General features: G+C 40.7%; 1 protein-coding gene across 1 annotated transcript in view; it reads right to left on the bottom strand.

The window, feature by feature from the left end:
• Nucleotides 1-20,403, bottom strand: part of LOC128303564 (protein dead ringer-like) — a 101,001-nt gene extending 80,598 nt beyond the window's left edge. Inside the window, exons 1-2 of the mRNA XM_053040554.1 lie at nt 20,322-20,403; nt 19,387-19,836 (exon numbers count right to left, since the gene is read on the bottom strand). Of these exons, the coding sequence (XP_052896514.1) occupies nt 19,387-19,452 (66 nt within the window). The 5' untranslated portion in view covers nt 19,453-19,836; nt 20,322-20,403. The remainder of the gene's footprint in view (nt 1-19,386; nt 19,837-20,321) is intronic.
• Between the last annotated feature and the right edge of the window lie 4,132 nt (nt 20,404-24,535).

The following is a 24,535-nucleotide window of genomic DNA, read 5'->3' as shown; positions in this document are numbered from 1 at the left end:
ATCGTGAACCATCGCACGCCGATCGCGCGCGTGTGTGTGTGTGGGGGGGCGACTGGGTGTACTGATGCGTCCTGCATGCGACCACGTTCTGCTGGCGCTGACACAACAACTGTCGTGGCAAGATTAACCGACACGTCCATATATTTAACACTCATTTTGATACATTGTCGCCGGTGCGAGTCGCGATCCTCGGTCTGGTTAGCATCGAGACGAAGGCACCCACGGAACGTGCTGTACTAGGAAATTTCTGGGAAGGGATCGCCATTACACACTCTAAAACAAGAGCGTATGTTGAGCGAAAGAAGCTGCGATTTGCTACCGAGATTAGCTGCATACTTGCTACTACTGTTGCTGCTACTACCTACTGCTCGGTATCTAGCCAATCAACAATCCATGATACTCTGATCACGTCTCGGTACGCCACACTCCGGGGACGACCCCCGGGAGCATGGGCGATGAAAATAAAATACAACACATCGGTAGCACTTTTATAGCCACTTTTATAAGCCAGTGGATTTCCGTTGATATTAAACTGTCAAATTAATGAAATTGATGTAATATTTACGCTCCCTCCGTTTCGCTGTCCGTTCGTTAGAGAGAACGAAGCTCGAGCGGGGTAAGGGAGAAAAAAACGTTCCGATTAGGTGTGAGAGAAAGGCACAATCATCCGCAGGGTAGTGCGCCACGATCAAGGGGGAGGTGTTTGAAGTTGGAAGCGATTTACTTAACACCTAACATTCGATTCCGAACGAGGAATGCTGCAAGGCGTCGGACAAACGGACAGATGCCAAAGAAGCGGCGCTTGACAATTTTTGTCACCGCCGACACCATTCGAGAAAACATTCCCAGCATCATTTAAGAATTTTATTACACCCTTCCAACCCCAAAACGACTCAAGTTCAGAGACCATAGCAGGTCACATGCGGTCAACACGCGCGACTAGGCGAGGTGAGGAGGTGAGTAAAAGATGAAATAAAACAACACCAAAAAACTCATATTAATTTGCAAGGAAACGTGTTTGTGTTGATAGTGCGGTATGTAAAGATGGGGTTTTGGGTTTTTTTTTCTCTTCGCACCACACGGAATGGAATCTAATTGAATAATTTATTGCCGCACACAAAATGTTGCCGCTGACAGTGAATGAAAGATATGACAAGATGCTTTGATCAGACGCGCAAGAGTGTTGATCGTAGAGAGTGTTGATCAAGATGTTTTGCCCCTACTTTACAACAGCGATTAAGGAATGTCCGAATTTGTAGAAGGAATGAAATTTTATCGAAAGAAGCCACTATCGCACGAAAAATAGAATTATTAGTAGATTTAGAGAATACCTGCGTTTGATTCAATTACTTAAATAAGTAATTTCTGTATGTAATAATCATTAGGCAGTAGAACGAAGATTTTGACAAGGAATGGTTATACCCTGGAGTCAAAGAGTTGGTCCCATGACACCGAGGGTCGGTGATTGGTCCAGAAGACTTGAATAGTAGTCGTGGAGCGAATCTAAGTTTAACCGACCCTTCGTAAAGAGGAGTAATTAAGTGTTAAGTAGTTAAGTTAAGTGTTGAGCTGTTATAAGGCTATTTTAATAAAGGTTTGTCAAGGTCCACATATAGAAGTACAGAAAAGTAAAATAACTTTTGTTCAGAAATTTGGGAGACAGCCTACTCCAATCTAATAGTTAGTAGTGCGTATGAAGTATGAGTACTTAATTAATTGAACTATCCGACAAATGCAGCAGAAAATGCTATTCCAATATTAATCTATCAACAGGACAGTTAATCAAAAGTAAATTTAAACATAATAAACAATGCTAAATAGCATATTTATCGAAAGATGAATCACATTTGGAGACGCACAGTACGACCGAAAACTATTCGCCAAACAATTACTAACCCAAATATACCCCATTTTCACTATACCAATTCAAGAAATCGCGCCCCGACAAACAGACAACCCAAGCATCCTGTCCCGATGGCGCATAAATTCCACCATACATCCCACCGGACATGGGGTGTGTTGCTTTTCATGGAACTAAAGATCAGCACAACATACTTCTTTTCATTACATAGCAGAAGAGAGTAGTTTGCTGCTTTCGTTATTTTGCTTTATTTTTTTTGTCACACCTTATCGTGTCTGACTCATCTCACACTGGCGGTGTGCAATGGCGGAAGCGGCGTTAAAAGAAGTCGCATTGTATTTATTGATTCAACAGACATTTAAATGAAACCAAATCTGTGGTTCCCGATTCCGTAGGACCGGATCGGGCACGATCGGGTACGGTATCTTGACGCACTTCAAAAGCATTGCCCTTTCCGGACGCGAGAACTCGCTGTGAACGGAAGTGAAGTAATAAAAGTTCACGTTTCTCTGGGATTTCCATTGGTGGATGATATTGATCGAAAAAAAAAGCGTACCATCGAACGGTCGGTACTGGAAGGATGGAATAACAATGACCGTTCAAAGTGTCCGTACTGTTTGCCGCACAGACGATTGGACAACGCCTGTAAACGGTTACCGCAAACACTGCACATCGACGGTACTGTGAATTGGTATAAATATTGTACCAATGTCGGAACACTCGACGAGAACACCGAACCGGCCATTTCCATAGTATTACAATATGAAAAGACATCGATCTTCAATCTCAAACAGACTTGGACCTGTAACAAAAAATGTCAGCTTTCGGGAGGCGCTCGCTGGCCTCGCTCGGGCATCCGGGCGGCACCCGCAACGACATTTTTTCCGGGCTTTATTGTAATGAAATTCTTTTCTTAAGCAAATAACACCCCAGCCAATGTGGGAGGAAGAGATGTAACATAATTTGCTTTGATTTTTTTTCCTTCTTCTCTGTGGGGTTGCTTTACTCTCCGATCTGGGTCCACCTTTCCTTCATCGACCATTTAACACTTCTTCACTGTTCGCTTTCTTTTACGTTCGAGCCGCTTCCTTCCACTTCCTTGCGCGGGCTGGCTATCATCTTGGGATGGGAGAAGATACAAAGCTACAAAAAAAACGCACTACAAGCCTTTAAAGCTTCTTCACTGGTTCAACATCAACCCACACGCCCCGCAAAGGAATCCCTTCCTGCGGCACGCCATGATGCATCAAAGGGAAGGAAACAGGAAATTTGAAAATCAACACTGTCTCGCGCGTTGATGATGAAATATGTCAAACTTGCGAATGAACAAAGCATCGAACGATCGTGGAAACTGAGCGTAAAAATAAGACGATAACAGGAATAACAGGCACATTCAATCGTAAAAATCTATATTACACCGTTGTGTTATCGGCGGAACAAAACCATTAAACAAATAGTAAAACATTGTCGTTTGTATTCAAAACTATGCTTGGCAACAGCCAACCAAATGCCGGCTCAAAAACAACAATTTATTATGTGGCATGATCAAGAATGTTTCCCCACCCTGGAACGGAGGGAGGTGATGCTAACGAAAACGGGAAGGTTCATTTTATTCTTAGCTGGAAATCGACACATCACGAAAGGATTGACCATCACTTCACATCATCGAGGTGCCCCGAAATGTAATGTAAATATTAGACCAAAAACCCCGAAAAAGATCGGACCCGCGCGTTCAACAAGTGTTATTAATGCGCTCGATGTAGAAAAAAAAACACACGAAGAACAAGTAAAACTCCGTGTGCAACACCGAACCAACATAAAAGGCCACAGCACAAAGACGCCAATCCTCCGCCGGGAGGGAGTGCCCGGCCAGGGTTGCTGTTTATTGGTTTTATAGTCCGGTTCGGTGTTTTGCACTTGTTTGGATAAATCGTTTAAACTTCCTCGACCGCTTTGTGCTGGTGGACACACAGTGAGAAAAATGGTTTGTGAGGAAAAATATTAATTTTTTGAACAAATGACATTTTGGGCCACAGCTTTAGAAAAAAAACATGTTCATCTTAAGCTTAATTTCCACATCAACACGAAATAGCGAGCGCTGCGTCATCGCACTGTTGACACAATCGATTGGAAGCGCGAAAGGCGAAACTAATTAATAAAAACGCGCTCCCACACACATCGCCCCAGAGCAGCGTGAATATTTAGCATAATGTCACAGATTGGCCATGAATGAGTAAAATGGCACAAGAAAATACTCCAATCCAAGGTAAATGTGTGCACAGTATTTTGTCTTTCAAGGAGGCAACTTTGTTGCTTAGTGTAGGGTGTAGTGTTGCTTATTCCATGTCTCATAAGTCCATCAGTAGCACTCTGAAACGGTCAAAGGACATGGCGATCGTGTATTTCAACTCCGGTGTGCTAGCTTACGAGAATCCTTCTAGCTCAAATACGATATTGCTTCTAGGTGGTCCATAGATTATCATGCGCTCTTCTCGCCCGTGATTTCGCCCCTTTCGCCCCTCAACACGACCCGGGTTTATTACGTGCGATATAAAGCTTTATAGTTCAACCGTACCGTAACGTACCTCCAACGGTTACAGACGGCGGCTAGAAGCGAAACACAACAACAGAAAAAATGGCCTCGTACACGGTGGCAACGGGTTAAACGGGAGAGCAGCCCAGCGAGACACACGGCGGAGGGATTGAAATGCATTATTACAAACAAGAAAGTCGGCCCACAGCTCAAACTGACCAACAGCCCGCCCGGTCCCGGTCCCGGCCTTTTAATATCAATGTGTGACTTTGGCCCAGTGCAACCGGCTCAATCCCGTACCGGAGGCCGTGTCTCGTGGGGTCATTCGACCGCATTCGACATCGGATGCGCTCGATGCATCCAGCCAGCAGGCGAACCACACGGACGATAAATACATTCGTAAGGGTAAAATCAATATTTGCTCGCTTATTCACGCACAGCGTACACATTTTTTTTATATTCCCTTTCGTCCATTCGTCCATTCTGCTGCTCCTACACAACTTTCCTTGATCAAACGATGATGATGATGATCAGGATAATGTAATGTGAAGATTTCATCCCGATCCCGGCAAACACGGACTCCCGCCGCCGGTGGAAGGGCAGGATGGGAAGCGGTGCAGTATGGGTTGCTTCTTGGTGCTTTAATGCAAACAGCTAGGCACCGGCATTGACGCGGTCGTGATTTGCTAAAAGAATTCTCGGCCACCTCGGCACGGCACACACACACGGCTTGGGGGCTCTCTGCTCATGCCCGTGCATGGAGCACATGCTAATGAACGATAATTATGACTTGTCTATAGAAGAGCATATGTTTTTTTTTATTCATTTGCATATACCACGGGCAATGAACATTACCACGTTTGCGTTTGCTTGGCTGGTAGCATGAATATAAGAAAAATTAACTTTTTATAATGCATTTTACCAAGTTGTACGTTGCAAGCGAATCACGCCTTTGTCTGATATTTCCAATGACACAAGGTTATGCATACAAATACTTTAAATTTTTAAAAAATATTCAAAGTATGTTTAAAGTGTTTTAAAAATATTTCATTGTTGATCTTTTGTGATCGCAAACTTATTTTATATTTGAGTTTCATAATATAAAAATAATTACTGTATATCTTTAAGAATACTATTACTGTAAAGTTATCCTATCCTATCCTATCCTATCCTGGAACTAGAGTCCGGAAGTTCCGTATAGTACTCTCAGGGTCGTAGATCGAATCTAAAAGAATTTTGCCACGCATCAGACTACCATTAGTCAGAATTGTATAAAATAACAAGCCTACATGGTGAAAATGAGTGCAACTATTATATAGCACGACCTAATGGCTAATCCTTAAACTAAGAAGAAGGTTTATTTATTTATGTATTTATTTATTTATTTATTTATTTATTTATTGATTTATTTATTTATTTATTTATTTATTTATTCATTTATTGATTGATTTATTTATTTATTTATTTATTTATTTATTTATTTATTTATTTATTTATTTATTTATTTATTTATTTATTTATTTATTTATTTATTTATTTATTTATTTATTTATTTATTTATTTATTTATTTATTTATTTATTTATTTATTCAATTAAATGAGCCTCATATGGCCCCTTTGAAGCTTGGATATAAATGTACATTTAACACGTAGTTGGTAGCACAGAACGAATACAATTTAAGAATAATAAACGCGACAAGCAAGGTTCAAAACGATCACAAACAGCGTTAAACTCTCGGCACATGGACAATAACGGATCAGAGGAACCAAAACGACCACGACGTTCCTTCGCGCCAAGTAATAGTAATATAATTATAATTTATAACATGGTGAAAGCATTGCTCGACAAACAAAACTAACACATTTCAAAACATGTGGTTAAAGCAAAAGATCACAAGTTTTTAACTTTTGCAAACCATAACACGACAATGATAAATGTTTATTTAATCAAATAAATACCCAAATCATGCAAACCACAAATATTTGTGCTGCAGATTGAAATGAGCCTTCCAACAAACAAAGCTTTGTAATTCATTCAATTGATATCATTTACCCACAAATCTCGTTGGCAATCAGAACCGATATGTTCAATGATCGCAATGCGGGTACCGGGTATGTTTGCCGAGCGAAGTTGTCCACTTCATTGGTGACATTTCATATCCCAATTTTCCAATTATCCCAACCAACCAACCAAAATTCGATCGTTGTTAAAGCTATCTATTTTAACCAAACCCGACCTGAATTGCCTTTGCCGGTGACCTTTGCGGATCCCGATTTGCTGATCACAATCGACACGCATGCTGGGCAAGGGAGTGCAAAAACCCTTCGAGAAACTATTGCGAACAAGCCAGAACGGTGGAATATGTCACTAGGTTCATAGATTATGGCACCCGCAAGCATCCGACCCAAACAATTTCTTGCTGGTGGATCGATTAGGGTCCGAAACCATCGGATCTAGCCGGAACAAGGCGTGAAAAATGGGATTGGACCCATTTTCACATCGCGTACATTCACAATTCGTACCGGACAAGTTTACCACGCTTGTCAACTGGCGTCATGCCCCGTAGCCCATACAACAGACCATTGTTTTTCGCTTGTGCGAGCAGTGTTAATATGCCAGCTTTTCCCTGTTAATTCGGGAAACGAAAACGGGCCCCAGAATCGATGAGCCTCGTGCGGGTATTACTCAGAATTCCGAGCAACTTAATTATAAAGCTGACAGCAAGGACAACGGAGGGGCTACGAAGGGTGCGAGGTGCGGGCAACATTATGACATTATGATTTATGTATCGATCTACTTTATTCCCTTTTCGAGACGTGTCCATTGACCTGGGCTGGCAATGTGTAGCAGGTAAGGCAACGCGTACAGACATACAAGCGCGTACAGTATGAAATTGAATCCTTCAAATCCTTCCGTTCGGAACCGGACAAACCGGAGGGGCAAACGGGCGCGTTATGATATCATTCCGTACCGTCCAGTTAGGATACTGTTTCTGGTGCAGTTTATTGCGAAGAGGAATCAAATCGTCTTCGTTTGGCTTACAACAGTGCCACAGCCGGTTCTTGAGAGGTGCATTCTTGGGTGGCTTCCCTGGAAGGAAGCCCGCTAGACGCTTGTCTTGTGCCGACCGATACCTGGGGTACACCTGGACGCCTTCGCCACGGTTTGCTACGGTTTGCTCACGTACACGAGCCACCGAGCCCCGTTGTTGATAGCAATATAAAAAAATTGTGGTGAATATAAACGAAGGAAACTCGATATTACATACGGATTTTAATTTAAATGGAACGCACATGGATAGGTGTGCGCCGTTGGTGGGTATTAGCGGAGGTTTCGTTCTACGGTAGAAATCTTGTAAGTACCTCCGAATGCCTGGACGCGACGAATGGCAATGGACACGTTAGCTGCTTTGGAACTCCACAAACATTAGACACGGTAAAGATATGTGGCAAATCTACTTATGCAGAGGGTGGATGGCCATAAGCGTGTATCGTTTGCTGTTAGTTCAGCTATAAACCACCTTACAATATTTGCAATTCTTTGGCATTCTGACTAGAGTAAACAGTTTGAAAGCCAACGATCATCGTGTGATCATCAAGTGAGATCAATTAAATTATTTTATTTGCATCTAATCTAATTATTTTGTTTGCATCTTAATGCTCTTTATCTGAAATTCAGAACTCTCATGTTCTTTTTGTTTTTACTGATTTTTGCACTATCGAAACGTGCTAAAGCTAGCGTCGACGCTACCAAACAGCGTCCTATCGACCGCTTGCATAAAATTTCGCTACATACTTGCGTACGCTTACATAGTTGTGGGCTTACGTAAATAAACCCTGCCCAATGCACATTGCACGCTGCGAGGGGCGGTACTCGGCTGATGCTTCACGAAGTATAGCCTTCGATTTTGCGCAATTCAATAACTCAGTCCTAGCACGGAACACCACACTGTACGCTGAGGGATCGATTTAATTTAAAATAAATTGTACGAAACATTAGCCGCGCAACAGCCGCGCCTTTCTCTTTCGTCCTTTGCGTTATCAGTCGTCGTGTGGAAGTAATGTGCTGAGCGACTTAGGAAACTTAGTAACTATCCGGTAACAGTCGCCTGCCAACTATTGCAGCCAAAATTAGGCACGGTCCGCTGGTCACGTTTCCTGAGCACATAATCGCCAATCAAATATGACTAACGTTGCATGTTTGGTGTTTGTTTGACGATAAGCGCTAATTTGTGGTGGTAAATTTGATTGTAAAAATGTTGAAATATTTCGCTTATACAAACATTATGCTTCAATTTAAATTACAAAAAAATAACCTAACCACCGCAAAATAAAAAGCTTAAGAAGTAGCTTACTTGCTACACAAGGTACAACATACTTAATGTATGTTCAATATTTTTTTAGTGTACTATTTAATGTATCAACTCTAAGATGTATTTTAAAAAGTCCAAAAGTCATACTAAAGGAAAAAATCAAAATTGCATACAAAATATGTACAAAACCAGGACTAACTTGTTTGATGACTAATAAAAAGATGATTTTTGTATGGCAAGCGATACCGAGAATATAATTTAACATAAGTTTTTGAACAGGTCCAAAGGAAAGGAACTACAACGAAGTTACTTGGTCTAACTGTTGGCATCCATAGCTTGATAAGAGCTTGAAGGCGAGTACATGTAAATGAACCATTTATGAATCAATTTTAGAGCATAAATGAAAACTTTACAAATTAAAAACATATGAATGTTTAGAAATGCTGAAGGATCTGATATCCAGGTAAATCGTTTAACCGGCATGTGGTAGGCCGGTCCGCAATTTACCGGATAATCGACTGTAAGTAATAATTATGTACGTTTTTATATGCTAAAAAGTGCACAGAGTAAAAATCCCTCAAAGTAAACTGACTGACCAAGAATTCAAGACACCCATTGGAGAAAAAAGTCCTGAATTACAATGTGCCTGGGTGTAATTGCCGTCTTGCGATTGAACGAAAAGCAACTTATTAAAATCACCGTCCATTTAATGGCGAACTGAAGATGCTGGATAAACGCAACCACATGGCGGCTACCCTTCATACAAGCGCGGACCACGCACGTACGCGATGAACCTTCTCCCGAGCGCGAACTAACAGTGAAGTGGATTGCGAATTTTAATGAATGCTTCAACGCATTATCATGCATCTTTGTGTTAGCGGGTTGGCGCGATAAAATGTCGGAGGACGAGGCGAAACGAGTGCGACGTGCGTTCGCGTTGCGGATCGACGGCTTAGCGCGCTCGGCAGGTATTCGCTAAAAACTGGACAACTTCGCGAACGATTCCAACCACCAGGTTGAACAACACTCGCGGCTAACCCAGGTTGCCAGGGTGTAAAATTGTAATAAAACTAAAGTGGTATACCCCTGCCGTCCGTGCTAGTGTCCCTGCATGATCCCCAGCCTTCCCCATTCCCCATGGCGAATGCATTCCTGCTGCACTTCCCATTGATAGACCACGCCTATTTGTAATTTAATTTTTATTGCCTACCCTTCTTCACTTGCGGTCCGACGACATCGACGGTGGGCACGGTAACCGATGGGAAAAAAGGGGGCACCGTCACTGCAAAGCATCGGACGTTGCAGCTTGCCACACCGTTGCATACAAAATGCAGTGCAGGGCAAAAGGACGATCGTGCTGGCTCGTTCCATCCCTTGCGCAAGGTGTGTGCATACAGCAGGCCAATTTCTCCACTGTTGCTGGTCGGTGATAAACGCAGCTTTTTACTGCTCCTAACGTGGACGACACATACGCAAACGCACGTCAAACGTTTGTACGTCAAACGTTTGCACACGAATGAATCGGTTCGGTTGATTAAAAATGGCCCTAAACGCGGGCCTGTGTGCGGGGAAAATCGATGGAATGCCTTTAATTCCGCAACCCGAAGCGGCACTCATTTTTAATTTCCTACCATTTCCGGTGGCCTCCTCACAACGCTCCCCTTCCCCCTTCCCCGCCACATTGCATTAGGTCACCCAACCAACCGTACCAGGATCTGGTGTGGTGCCGGTAGCCCAACCTTTTTGCGCCCATAAACGGCAGAACAAGGAAGGGAACAATTACGGGCCGTTGGCCTTTGCAGTTTTAATTTTCATTTTGCTAATTTTTCCCCGGCCTCCATCTCGCGAGTATCGGGGGCTCGATGTGCTCGATGAAGTGCCCGCAGAAAACAAATGGTAATAAAATTTTGTGATTACGAATTAATATTTGTACTCGTAAAACTTGCAACGTGCTTTGGAATGTTTCCATCTTTACAATACTTTTTTGTTATCGTGAACTGTAGAACAAGTGCTAAGAAATTTCCTGAAGTTTGCCTGAACGTTTGCCCATAAATAATACCCATTAAGGATGAATATGAATATATCGTTTGCTTGTATGAACTTTAATATTAAGTGAAATTGTCATATAGATTATAGCACTCAAGCTCAAACATTGTTGTACCTTTGTGAAAGCTTGCCAGAGTAGCCAAATTGTGCCTCTTTACTACGTTTTAAACAGACGAGTAGGATGTGAAAATTCACAATTGAATTGGATCTTTTCTCGGTCGGCGTACTTTTCCCACCAGCGCTCACCGAAATCAACTAACCGCATCATTGTTCAACCGAACGATTCATCAACGCGTCAAGCATCTACTTGTGCTTCAAATTCTATTAGCAATCGATCATCGCGGCAAGCTTTCTACCCCATGGCGCCCCGAAACCTCAATCACGCGTGCTAAACAGGGTAAGGCATTTCGGAGCAATAATGATGAGGTTTGGCCAAATGGAAATACCTGAACAGCTCGACATGATTACGAGCAGCAGCATTTCGATACACAACGATTCCACACCGGCAATTGGGGATGGCGTTACGCAACAGAACCGATGTTCACCACACTAACCACGATGTGATCGTCCACAGACAACTCGGATTGGTTTATCTAATTGAAGTGAAAAACCACAAGCTCAGTCATCTTCTTCGGCCAGAGTCATCCAAGATCGTAGCAGGGAAGAGGGGTGAAGGGCTGCCGAAGCGGACACATCGTAAACGTTGACATTTAACATAACTTAATACTTTCAAGTGAGTTCAATCGTTGTTGGGTAGGTGGTAGGGGGACGTAAATTATTACTTATGGCAGTAAAATAGAAAGCTGTTTAAGTAGATTTGGAAGAAAAAATGGTGATTGCAATGCATATTTGCTTGAGATTGCTGAATAAAAAAATATAGCAAAAACAGAATAAACCGTATAGGTCATAAATACATTTATAAAAATGTTAATCATGTAATTATGATTATTGCTTTATCACTTATACCAACAACTGTGTTTTGGTCCACATCCAATATTTCATGTTCATGTGTGATATATTCGAAAGCTATTGATCCTAGCCAACACCTTATCCATAAGTTATGCTAGATCTAGTTCTTGTTTCTATAAAAGAACTAGTTCTCATCTATTAAACCAATCGGATCAATTTGTGATCGCCGCTACTAAAAAGAAGGAATTATAGGAACTTTAAGGTGAAACTACCTCGTAAAAAATGACCTGGTTCTGATTCCACCATATGACTTTCTGTCAGTAACATATCGGACATACAGTATCGCCATTCGATTAGTTTAACTCGATGGTTAACAAATAAAAATAAATAAATAGTTTACCTAATCTACATTTTTCTTTAATGAATTCCAATGCGTTACTCGAAAAGAAACGGCTTGTTGTGTAATGTCCAAAGATTCAACAGTTTCTCTAATTACTCAAAAACTTTCTCAAGTCTTCAAACATTTTTGGCTTCCCAGAATGCGTCTTGTTTTCAACATCAAAGTTACCAACTTTTCACTGCAATCAAAAGACCTCAATCACATTTCTTTATATTATAGGAGTCACGCTTCCTGCATTCGACTCTTTGTTGACTGAAAACAGTCCATTATTTCATTAAAATAACTAAACTGCTACATAAGAAATTCCCAAAAATAATAATACAATGATACTAAAAGAGAACCAGTCAATAATAATTGACATCTAAGATAATATATATACCCATATACTGGGCAAAAATATCACAGAACAGTCTGTTTGACGCAACGACGGTATTATTAATGATTTAATAATGGGGACTTAGTTTAGAGTTATTAGTCAGTTGTCAGTCAAATAAGATAACTAAATGCTTGATACTAACAGCTTTTCAATATGCGATTCGATCCACAGCTTTCGGTGTACTGGACCGAAGTGCGAGCCACAACACCACGCGACCCTCCCGGATGCGTATCTACTGATCTTCGTATATCAACTAGAATCGAACCGAAGAAATCGATTCCTCATGGAACTTACTTTCAGAATGGTCGAAGAAATTAGCCAAACTATGAATTTAAGCAAGAAGAAAAAACAATCACCAATACCTGTTTAGGATCAGGTTTGAGATTTAAGAGTAAGAGTTAGCAAAAGTGTTAGTTGATAACAGTGCATACAAAACAATGTAAATCAGTTTTTTAGTTTAAAATAACAAATTAGCAGTATCGGTACCAACTCCTATTTCGAGAATTCCCCGTAACAAAGATTCACTATCCGGCTATGTGGTAAAATTAACTCTAGTAAACCAGAAATGGGGAAAGAGTCTTTACTCCATGACGAAAAAGAAAAGTCCTTGTTGATGAAAATTTTAAATAACGTGCCCTTTTCTCACTATTCGAAGCATAGCCTACATAACACTATTGCCTACTGCATATTCCGTTTCATCACATTGACAATTTAAAACCATTATCAACCACGATTGTCGCAGCGAAACAAAATCCTACCAGCAACAGATAATAGCACACATTTGACACCGGGGACCTGCATTTGTTGACTCCGTACCATTTCCATCGCTTTTCTAAAAACCAACAGCAAATTGTCCTCATTTTGCGATTGTCCAACAGTGTGTGTGTGTGTGTGTGTGTGTGTGTTTCAAACCGATCGGGGCCGCTGATCGACTTGATTGGTGCCTTGAAATTGGTGAGAAAATGCTAGGCGTGTGAAAACAAAAATCAACTACGACCGAATGTCCATCGCGCAACGGAGTTTCCATCAGTCTGTCAGCGACCAGAAGAACGGTGGGAAAAAAGATTTTTCCGACTGGAACACGAAATCCTGCCTCGAATGCTGCCGATGCCACGGGTTTGCACTGGTTCGACGGCCGTCTCTTTGATAAGTCTGTCCAACCAACTGTCTGTATGGCATTTGTCTGCCAAATGCATGCTGCATTCATTTTTTCCCTACTTCGTCCTCGAGCGTGCGCCCGATGCGTTCGTGCTTAGTTGCGTGCGCACCTGTGTACGCACCTGAGCCGGTGTGGTTTGACCTGTTCCAATTTCAATTCCGGCAGCAGCAGCAGCAGCAACAGTAACCGGTGTGGAAGGCTTCGAATATGTAACCGATCGATAATTACCAACGCTCTTTCTCAAGGGTAATTACGAGAAGTGGTCATTCGCCATTCGGCCTTCTCGCTCTCATCGAACACTCGCAACAGTCCATTTGCCCTTCCACAGTTGATCGCTGTTTCAACTCTCCCAAGATATGCTGATGACGGCAAATTAATTCAGCCATCGTCGTATGTTTTTTTTGCTGCTTCCCTCGAATACAGCGGTTCCCTTGGGATCAATAGTTTCACACTGTTCGCTTTCGGTTGGCACTGATAATTATCCTTTCCTTCAGTTTTTTCTTTCGAATTATTGATTTACATTTTGCTATATTAGCTTGGCTCGCAGCAGATGGATTTAATACACCTTGAACACGCGTCCTCGTTGTAAAGTTAGATAAATGTGTAAAAAAGATATATCATATCTATTGGTTAGATAAATGAAAGTTTTTCTATTCAAAGTAAGAAAAAGGATTAAAACAACAACAAAAAAACAACTGATCCACACTAAAAGTTACACCAATCGAAGGCCAAATAGCATCAATCAATCAATCAAATTGGAGGAGAAAATGCGTTAGTAGATAAAAACGGACATCCACACACGTCAAGGAGAGGAGATACAAAAAGAGTTTAAGCGGTAGGCGGAAAAAATCCCTTCAGAGTGTCACACGCTGACGCTCGATTTCCCGTTGTCCATTGGTGCGCGGAGCAGACGGCCGGACGATGGTTGCCATCATAAAATGATGCTAATTTCACCGCCGTATCAATTAGCCACAATCACTTCCGTCTACGAGCGAGTGAGCGATTAACTTTAAACGGTTTGTCTTCGCTAGGGCCTCGGTGGCGTACCCGGGGTTGGCCAGGCAGGAGAAACACCGCGGTGGATCGCAGCGAGTACGAGGAGAGCGTTGGGTGGACGGGCGAGCCGACCGATCGGTGCGCAGAGCTTGTGAAACCGCGCGTTAGCTTAAACTATCGGTAACGGTTTACACATTGTAATGAACGACGTCTGGTTTTTCGTCGCGAAAAGACACCCGATCCTATTGGGCAGTATTGAGTTATTTGCTAATTTTCCTACGTTATTTATGCGCTTTGCTTGTGTGGTAACACGTATTTGCTTTTATGCACAATCCTGTCAGAAGTTTTACATGTTTATTTGCGCCGAGCGTTTATTTTGTTTATGCTGCGCCCGAGGTGGTAACGGAGATGAAGCATAGCTATTTTAGGCGATTATTTACCTATGTTTGTCTATTACCAATTCGTAAGCTTTGCTTAACAATGTTCCATAATGGGGTTTAAAAAGAAAACTTTACACTTTACTTGAAACTAAATAGAATAGTAAATCGAAAATGTGTACTAAAATGCAGTCAATGCATCTCGAAATGAGCCATTCTTATAGCAAACCTTTCACGTAACGAACGTTTGGGTTCTTGGAACTTGTATTCGCTGTTTGGTGTCAAAGTCGAAAAATTCAAGAAACTTCGACCAGATAGGAATGTTCAGAAGCCACGCAGATCAATGCCATTGGAGAACCAAATGCTAATGTACTTGTGATGTTGGCCACTACAGGCAGACCCCGAGATACGCTATTATAACAGACCGCTATAAACCGGGTAAAATCCGCGTATCTTGTATTTCCGCGTAAATCGAATCTTGGTGCAATTTCGTTTATATTGGAAAGTTATAGAGTCGATTTCCTTCTCTGCATTTAATTTAATCAGCAAATCAGGCGACTTTTAGATAGAATAAATTAAAATAAGTTAAAAATATATGTTTTATATGACAAACGAGGCTATTTTTGAACACTTTTTCAAATTTTCAACAGCTGTCAAATTTCGAACAACCGCATATCTCCGAATCTGCCTATAAAAGGAACCGTGTATCTCGGGAACTGCCTGTACTTCAAGTTTGGGAAATGAAAACATTATTATAGTTTGATAGCAACATAATATCAATAAAGCACTTCGAAGAATCCCTTCTAATCTCTCGAAAAACATGCTCCGAATCCTCCGCAGAAGATGCCAACAAAAAAGTTTCTATGATAAAAAATATTTTTTTGAATAGAATTTAATACAATAGAATAGAACGCTTTTTTACGCGTCTAAACGCCTAAAAAATTGTAACGGATTAAAATCGTATAACCACTAAAACACTAGAATGGATTAAAAGATGATTACATGATGTAAGGCAATATTCAAACAATAAATTACAGCCTTCAAATAAGATAGTAAATTAAAAAAAGCATTTACTGAAAATATCTCAAAAAAAGTATTCGAAAACATAACAAGACGAGAAAAATCAAAAGAAAAGCTAATCTCAATCTCTGACGACGGTGTGGCACCCCCGCCCGTACCTTATCAGTCAGGTGCACCCATCACGGCTTAAGTATGATTGTTTTTGCTTCAATTTTCCTTCCCTCATCAAACCCGTCAACGGGCGGCGGATTCACCTGTCGAAGGGCCGCCACCGAAACAGGTCGGGAAAACATAACTAGCCCACCATCGCGTACCATCATTCGCGCGCACAACCACCCATAATACAAAACTCTCCGCGCAATGATAATTACCATCGCGCAGTGGTAGCAGCAACAACTAAAACAAAAATCGCACCCGTACGACGGGGGCGCTCTCCCCCCCCACCGCACACACAGCATAAAACCGGGCGCCATTGCAAACTGGCAGCCATGGCCGCAAATGGTTGTAATCATTTCGTTACCTTTGTTGGGGCTGCTTTTTTATCGTTACCGTATTGGCTACCCTCTCTCGAGTTAATTTGTATTAATTGCTGGATAATTGTTTTGAATTAATTACCGCGGATATTGGTGTACCAAACACAACCATACGGAACGGATAGGAAACGGACGACGAGAGGAGATGCCAATGTGTGTGTGTGTGTGGTTGTGTGTGGCAAAAACAAGCAAACACACAATCCCTGCTAAGGCCTTCGGATTGGCATTTCGCATCGAGCCAAACCGTTTTTCCCTCCATCGCAGCAGCTGAGGGAACGCTTTTCCTCACATTGGGGTTTGTTTTTCATTTTCATTTCGCTTGCACCTTTCGTCTTTTTGTCTTGACTGGACAACTCCCTCTCCTCTTTCCCCCCATTGCTTCGGTGCATTTCCACATTCCGAGAAGTGAATCGCGTTTTTAGTTTTTGACCAATGTTGCCCAACAGCCATCATCCTTCGTCGTGGTCGTCATCGTGCGATAACGGCTGGGGTCTTCCTCACTTGCCGCTGGTGCTCTAACTGCACAACTGTGAAGTGCAATTGTTGCTGCAGGTTGGCAGCCAGTTAGCGTTACACCTCGCTGCAATTTCCGATCGTCGCACCAGTTCGCTCATGCAGTCCCCATATTCTCAATTCCTCACTGCTTCCCTGGGTGGTTCATTTATATTTATATAAATCATAATTATGCACAAACTCCCTTTTCGGTTCCCTCCCCGGATGTCCTCTCCCCAAACCTTAATCCACCGGGAATCGTCCGTCGTTGAGAATCGGTAAACAATTGTTACACAAGGGTGGTAAATTTGCGGCCCCCCTGCGCCAAGAAGTAGTCACGGGAGACGCAATTTGTAAACACATCCGAAAGCTCCTCCTTCTTCTCGCGAGCTTACAGAAGCCTTTCTTTTATTGCTTGGGAGCCTTTTTACGAACCAGAATTTAAATACAGTCTATTGAAACATATTTTGCACATTTGCAGGAAACGTAGACCGTTAACATTAAGTTTTAATGGTACGTCCTTGAATCGGTTCGTGGCATAAAAAAAGTGAATCAGCACTTCCCGAAGTTTATGGAGTAGGCAAACAGTCAGTCTGAACTATGCTACCTTTTTATACCTAGCCATTCTACACTTTTTCCAATAGTGGACACGAGCTTACTTAGGAGCTATTAGCAACATGGATCTGATTCAGAATCAAAGGTCAGAATGAATAACCTAACCTAACGATTATGAATTTCCGTCATGAAGATTCGCGAATCCTAAGTTCAAAAATTTACGGTAATTTTCATTTAGCTTCCACGATAAAACTTTTGATTGCAAATGAAATAATCGAAATACTGCTAGTTTTCGATACAATAGAGAAATGACGTGACGACCAACTTATTCTTTATTTTTTGGACCAGGGATCAGCAAAGTACGGCCAAACCCAGCCCGCAAATAGAAAATTTAGAAAAATATTATGAACAACACAAGACCTCTTCACAACGACATTAAATAAAGTATGTATGTGATTCATCATTGACATCAACTGAGTCATAATTGTCTATATATACAACAAACTTTCTTTGATCATCTTTAACCAAGGAGTTTTTTTACTTTCTGGAACTATTCGTTAAATGTGTGCTGACACGTAGTTTGGATTAATAAACGATGATAAACAAAACCAACAGGTAAAACAGAACCTTTTCTTCTAAACGTTGATGACTCTTTGATAGTAAAGACGAATCGTGTCTTTAGAGCTTAATCAATTTTTAGACCTGAGTCATGAATTTATTGCATTTATTGGACTTAAAATGTATTTTTTATAAAATTCTTCCCGAAAGATTAATTATCCATAACACTACAAAATGCTCTACAGTGAACCGTGACGATGTCGTATTTGAATTTATTTTTGCTAGTTAGACTCTGGAAATCATTCATTTGATATTTATGCTTTTGCATTAACGGTAATTGTAATGTAAATAATGCAAATTGAGCAAAAAAAAAATAACTTTATTGGATTGAATTAGAAGCCATTATCAAAATTGTTTTGCATTTTCTTGCATTGAACCACCGGTATTAACTTTGACTTGATGATAAAGATGATGATGATAGGTCCAGCCTCATACCCCAACAAAGGTTTGAGAAGGACGAAATTATCGCGTAGATATTGAAGGAGGCTATTAAATGTTTTTGTTTTCAATTGAACACAGCATATTTGAACAAAAATATAAACAAAAACGAGCAGGTGATGTGACCGAGCTGACGACTAAGAACAGTAACTAAACAACACCCAGACTTACGGAGTATCACAAGCTCTATGATTTCCTTTGATCCAAAATGAGCCAGTGGTCCAAAAACTGTTCCAATTCACCAGCTTTCCAGTACTACCTAAGAGATGCTTTACCGTGAAGGATTCTCGGTATTGACTTCAGCATTTTGTTCAAAGAACGGTTGAACGATGAAAGAATATCACTGTGTACAATACTTTAGTCACAGTATTCAAGATAAAACCGACCACAGTATTCAAGCACCACCAGAGCAACCCGGGGTGGTGTATTTGAAGCTATGTCGACTTTTTCACACAATAGGACCGCTCCAAAATCCCATTCGAACGAATCCTTCGTACGCAGGACTATTCAGCTACGGGTAACTAAAGTTAAATAAAGACAGATCCAGATATGATAGGCCCTAGACCTAATATAAAAATTGTTATATCTCAAGCGGATGCTTTAATAAACGATAATTCTCAACTAAAACATTCAATGAAAGCTCAGCCCAAAAGCTCATCAATGGTTTCCATGAAAATATCAAAAGCAACACCCAAAAAAACTAATCACTTTTCTTGCTTCGTCTTGACGGACAGTTCCCACTTAACACCCATACACTTACCAGAGGGGAATCATCTCCAAGGTCGGAGTCAGTGTCCCGTTCGGTACGGCAAACACTAGCATCCATGGCCGCGTACACCGGCACTGGTTCTCGATTCTTGACCCGAATTTTGAAGCCTTTCAAGTCCCTTTTGAAGCCGGAAGTAACTTTTCTTCGTCTCGATAAGTCTTTTTTGCCTCTCCAAATGTTCAAATCGTAAGTAATGGGTTCTTTTCTGAGTTCTCAGTATCTTAACAAAGTCCTAGTTTAGGCTTTTGTCTGTTCTACTATTCAATTAACCCACTTTTACACCTACAGGACAACTAACACTATACGGATCTATTCGCGTTGTCCCGAAAATCACTTACACATAAACACGCATATTGTATTTTAAGCAGAGATAAAATTTACCGATGTATTATCGGTACAGAAGGAAAACACATTCATACAAAAAAACACATAGAAACGTTTCTGTAAATGACATGTAAAGGTAATATTAATCCTCTTAAATGACTAAGTTTCTGCTACCGATCAAACGTGCTGGTTTGATGGAGAGCGTTTAAAGATACCACATCTTTAGCCTTTCGATTGAAGCACTAAAAAAATGCACCCCAGCCAAGAGAAAGTGGCCCATAATTTGGGATCCATTACGTGTCCGCGCGCGAGCGTGTGTTTGTGTGTACAGTTCCATGTCTTCTTTCACACAGGTAATACACATTTTCACACTCTACACATAGATTGCTTTTGCGGTATACAATTAATTAATTACACACACACACGAAATGATACAAAAAGTCAGCGACTTGCCATCCGCCACCATGATTAACTATCGCTACACATCCGCCACGTACGGGTCCACTCGATATCATGCCGAAAAACGACACACTCTCTGGCCCCAAAAGTGCTACCGCGGTGCTACTGCTAACGATGACTAATGAACGAACAAGAACAGCAACCTTTTGGCCAGTGATCATCCAACGCAGCAAAAAACAAAGACCGCACCAGAAAAAAAAAACAGCTAACAACACACAGTCGCCGTAACGAATTAATCGCCTTTTACATCGGCACTGATCGGAACGCACACACTCGTTTTGACACCATTGCCGTGCGACACACAACCGCACACTGAGCCGACAAGCTCGAGGCGCGCTTATCGAGTATGACAATCTAGTAACAGTTGACTGTCCGAAGGATAACGCACGGCGAAACGAAGCACACAACGGTTAGCACGTACGCTGTTGTAACGTTTTGTCAAAATATTATCTCCATAATTTGCATAATCCAATGACAAATATATAATAGCGAAATATTACAATGAGAAGCTACTGATTTTATTTCCACTGTCGCGACATTTACTGCAACGAAGAATTGTCAACTTCCAACAGAAAAGCGATACAAACAACACATTCGTTTAAACAACACGAATGTCTCCACACTAACACGTTATTTACCAGACTGTGGGTTATTTTTCGATTGTACCCCTTTATCAAGGTTTTAGAGATCGGTAGCGGAGAGTTCCACTCTGCGAAGAACAAGAACAAATCCTCTTGCACAAAAGCATCGCAAAATTTACCCCCAAAAACCTGAGAATGGTTTGACGATAGGCTTTGCTCTGTTATCGCATTGATGTGCAAACCCCCCTTGTACCAGCGACCCATCGCATAAGATCGAGCACCGGCTTTTCAGGACCACACAGGAGGTTGCACTTGCACTTGGAAAACTTTAAAGGTTGAAAAGGACCCAACAAAACAGCAGAGAGAACAAAAAATCGAATGATCACTTCACACCTTTCTGGCGTCGAACTTCCGTAGACACCCTTTTATGACCCGGCATGATGGGAACTGTCCTTTTTCTAAGCCAAATGACAATTTCGGCTGTTTTACACCCGGGGTTTGGGGTTGTGAAACCTATTTTTTGCGAAGAAAAACATAAAACAAAGGGATTGTCATAAAGCAGCGATGATCTCTAGTGCGTTCTCCACCAGGGTTTGGAGATGCTGCACAGACAGTATCTTTCTTATTGCGGATAGGGAGGCCGGGAAAAGGTGAGCTCTTATGGTGGGGCAGCAGCACAAAAACAAAACAAAAAACATAATGTTTAAACAACCAAACGGGTTGCGGCTTGCTTGTATGATGTTGATAAGGTTTTTGGGAAGATTTTGAACTCTTACGTTTGTTTTTCCTGTTTCGAACGGATTGCAAGGTCCGCAAGACCACCGGGAGCGATTTTTTTTGGAGTGTCAGAAAAAGGGGCTGTATCGATTTTAGTTGCAAACCGTACTTTTTAATGGATTTTTAGAAGTCTGGTAAAATGAACCTTTCTTGCGAAGGTAAAACATGGAGGTTGTGTTTCAATAAGGAACATAACGCAAAGGGTCTGTCTCTGAAGTTATGTTAAATGTTGGAATGGTTTTCTTATCTAATGAAACTTAATGATAATAACCTATAAATAGGTATAAAGCTGCAGTGTATTACAGTGCTTCAATTTGTAATACTAAGAAAGGGACTTTTTTGATTTACATTTATCATGTATTCAGCAATTCGTTGCTGATTTGTTGGGAATAACCCGGAAAATCAGATCCTCCTCTCAGATTCCAGATCCTTCAAGTTTCAATCGCACGACTTATTGGTGTTTTCGAATTGAAATTTCTCTTCTCTTCTTTCTCTTAATCAATTCTACAAACAATGTTTTGTAAAAGTCTGGCCTAACAAATAGTTACAGTGCTTTCCTGTGTATGGAAGGACAGCGAGTTCAAAGGATCGAGTATCGAGTTAACGGTTTGGCTGTTGTGTTGTGTATCAACGGATATACTATTTAACAGGCCCAACCAGCAGATCTAGATAAAATGATTTAAAGCTGTATGCAGATCAAGGAGTAGTACATTTCAAACATCAATAATGATTGTCTTCGGTAGTTTCTTTTACTCTACAATTCTCGATCGGAACCGAGTATCTTGTATCATCCAGTATCGATGAATATTTGATCAATATTTGATCACTTTCCTTATTGAAGTTTTATTAACGTAATGGAGTAGAGCTAAAAATAATCATGATTCTCGTGTGGGCAGGTTTTTATTCTCTATCTTCCTTTAGCCGCTTCAAATAGATGTGTTTGATTTATTTTTAGTTATGCAGACCTTCCCCTAACAGAGCCACGTAAACGTGTCGAAATGATCGGTCGATCGAAAGGTATATAAAAAAATAAATCAGGTGTGAACTCCTGACTCATTGATCAATTTCACCTGCGGTTTTTTTTTTCAGGATAATGAAACTATTAAAGTTCACTCGAATAAAGTTTGTATTTGGTTGAAAAAATAACAGTTATCATTAAAATTGCCATTAAACTTTTATCCAACGAAACTTTGGATAATCAAAATTTGGATCAAATATTTGGATTTCAACAAACGAATCTTTGGTTTCCTTGTATTAACGCAGCCAAATTTAAAATAGCGAAGAAAAGCATACGGCACTATATACAGAAAAGAGTATAGATTTTTGATAATCCTTTTACACAGGTTTTGTGTTGATTTGTAAATAGGAAAAGAACAGTTGAGTTGAGCGTAGGCGGTTAGCGATAATAGGGTAAAACAGCTCTGGTCAGCAGCATAATGATTCTTTTGATCTTTGTGTGATTGTTTGTGCACTGGTCAGAAGCATGGTGATCCTTGAGCCAATAGGAGAGCGCAAGCACACAACGGACAGTATAATGCGCTATGCGAATGTACATCTAGCATTATGATTAGAATTGTGTAAAATGTGAAAAAACAATAAAGCTACGACTTTTGAAAAAAAAAACACACTTATAGTTTGTGAAAAAATACCATGTTCTGTTACATGTTTTGTTATTGCCACTTAAATGACACGCACTTTATTTAGTTCCGTAAGACTTAGTGCGGTTATTTTCAGATGGCTGACATGATAGCTATGGGCAACATGGCAATGTGAAAAAAACATATGGGACATACCCTTTAGCATAACGCACGAGATACAAATTGTTCTTATTGATGAGTAATTAACTGTATTTGTTAAAAGCTCTCCTTCTTCTTCATCATTTCTGGCATAATAACCTCAAAAAATCTGGGTTTGCCATATCTGGCAGGACTTTATTTACCCGTAGGATATACAGTCCTGCATACGGGAGATTGGTCTGGTTGGGATCTGGTCCTGTCGTGTAGATAGCTGCCGCTATAAAATACATCACCGGCCAGTTAAATTTATTAAAAGCATAGAGTATTATTCACATTTTTAATACTTTACAGAACAATGCTTTACATATCAAACAACTGATCATTCCAAGTAAACGAATAACAAACACGAAGAATATGTAGGTATATAGCAAATAAAGTAAAAAAAGAAAAACCCAACCACAATTGGCAATTAAAAATCTCAAATGATGTTTAAGTAGTTTTGTAGAAATAAGGGGCATAATCTCAGAAAAAATAGTTACCTTATGTGATGTTTGGCAGTAATTTTCTCGGCGAAACTGATGCAAATGTCAATAGCTTTGATTTAACATTATTTTGGTTTAGAAACACAACACGATTTCAATTAACAAATTCACAATATGTACATAAAACCGTATTCCTTATCACAATAGGAATTTATGTTCTGCAACACTAAATAACGCAAGAGATGCTGCTACCGAAGATGTTGAAAATTCGTTTTTAATTTGATAATTTCATTTCTCTTTCAGGAGTTTGCCAATATTTTCCAAACTGGCTCCATACATGGGGAGTTTGCAACTGCAACTGCACACTGAAGCTTTGCACACCAAAAATAGAATTCACGCACGATAGTCACCTTCACCGTTGTAAGTTTTAACGTCACTACGCATTTCAAACGACACTGGTTTCACACGCATAAACGTGCCGACTGTGGGTACACAAATGGGACGCACTTGGTGTCACCTGGTAAACACATAGCACATGCCACCACACACAAGCAGTATGTTCCCGGATGCAAGCAATAGCGTCTTCATGGGGCACGGAGCAACGTGGTGGTTATAGAATTCACTTCAAATTTGTTATTTTTGCAATGAAAAGCTTTTAATATACTTTCAGAATCTTTAATTTCCAATCACAAAAATCCGATTTCCCAGCGCTCAGCTTTTTCTTAGTAGGCTGATTTTACACCAATAAAACAAACGTACAACTTCGTCTACTGCGATCGAG

This window comes from Anopheles moucheti, chromosome 3 (genome assembly GCF_943734755.1).
Source record: "Anopheles moucheti chromosome 3, idAnoMoucSN_F20_07, whole genome shotgun sequence".
Taxonomy (NCBI): Eukaryota; Metazoa; Arthropoda; class Insecta; order Diptera; family Culicidae; genus Anopheles; species Anopheles moucheti.
This window is presented reverse-complemented; position numbering and strand designations above follow the sequence as displayed.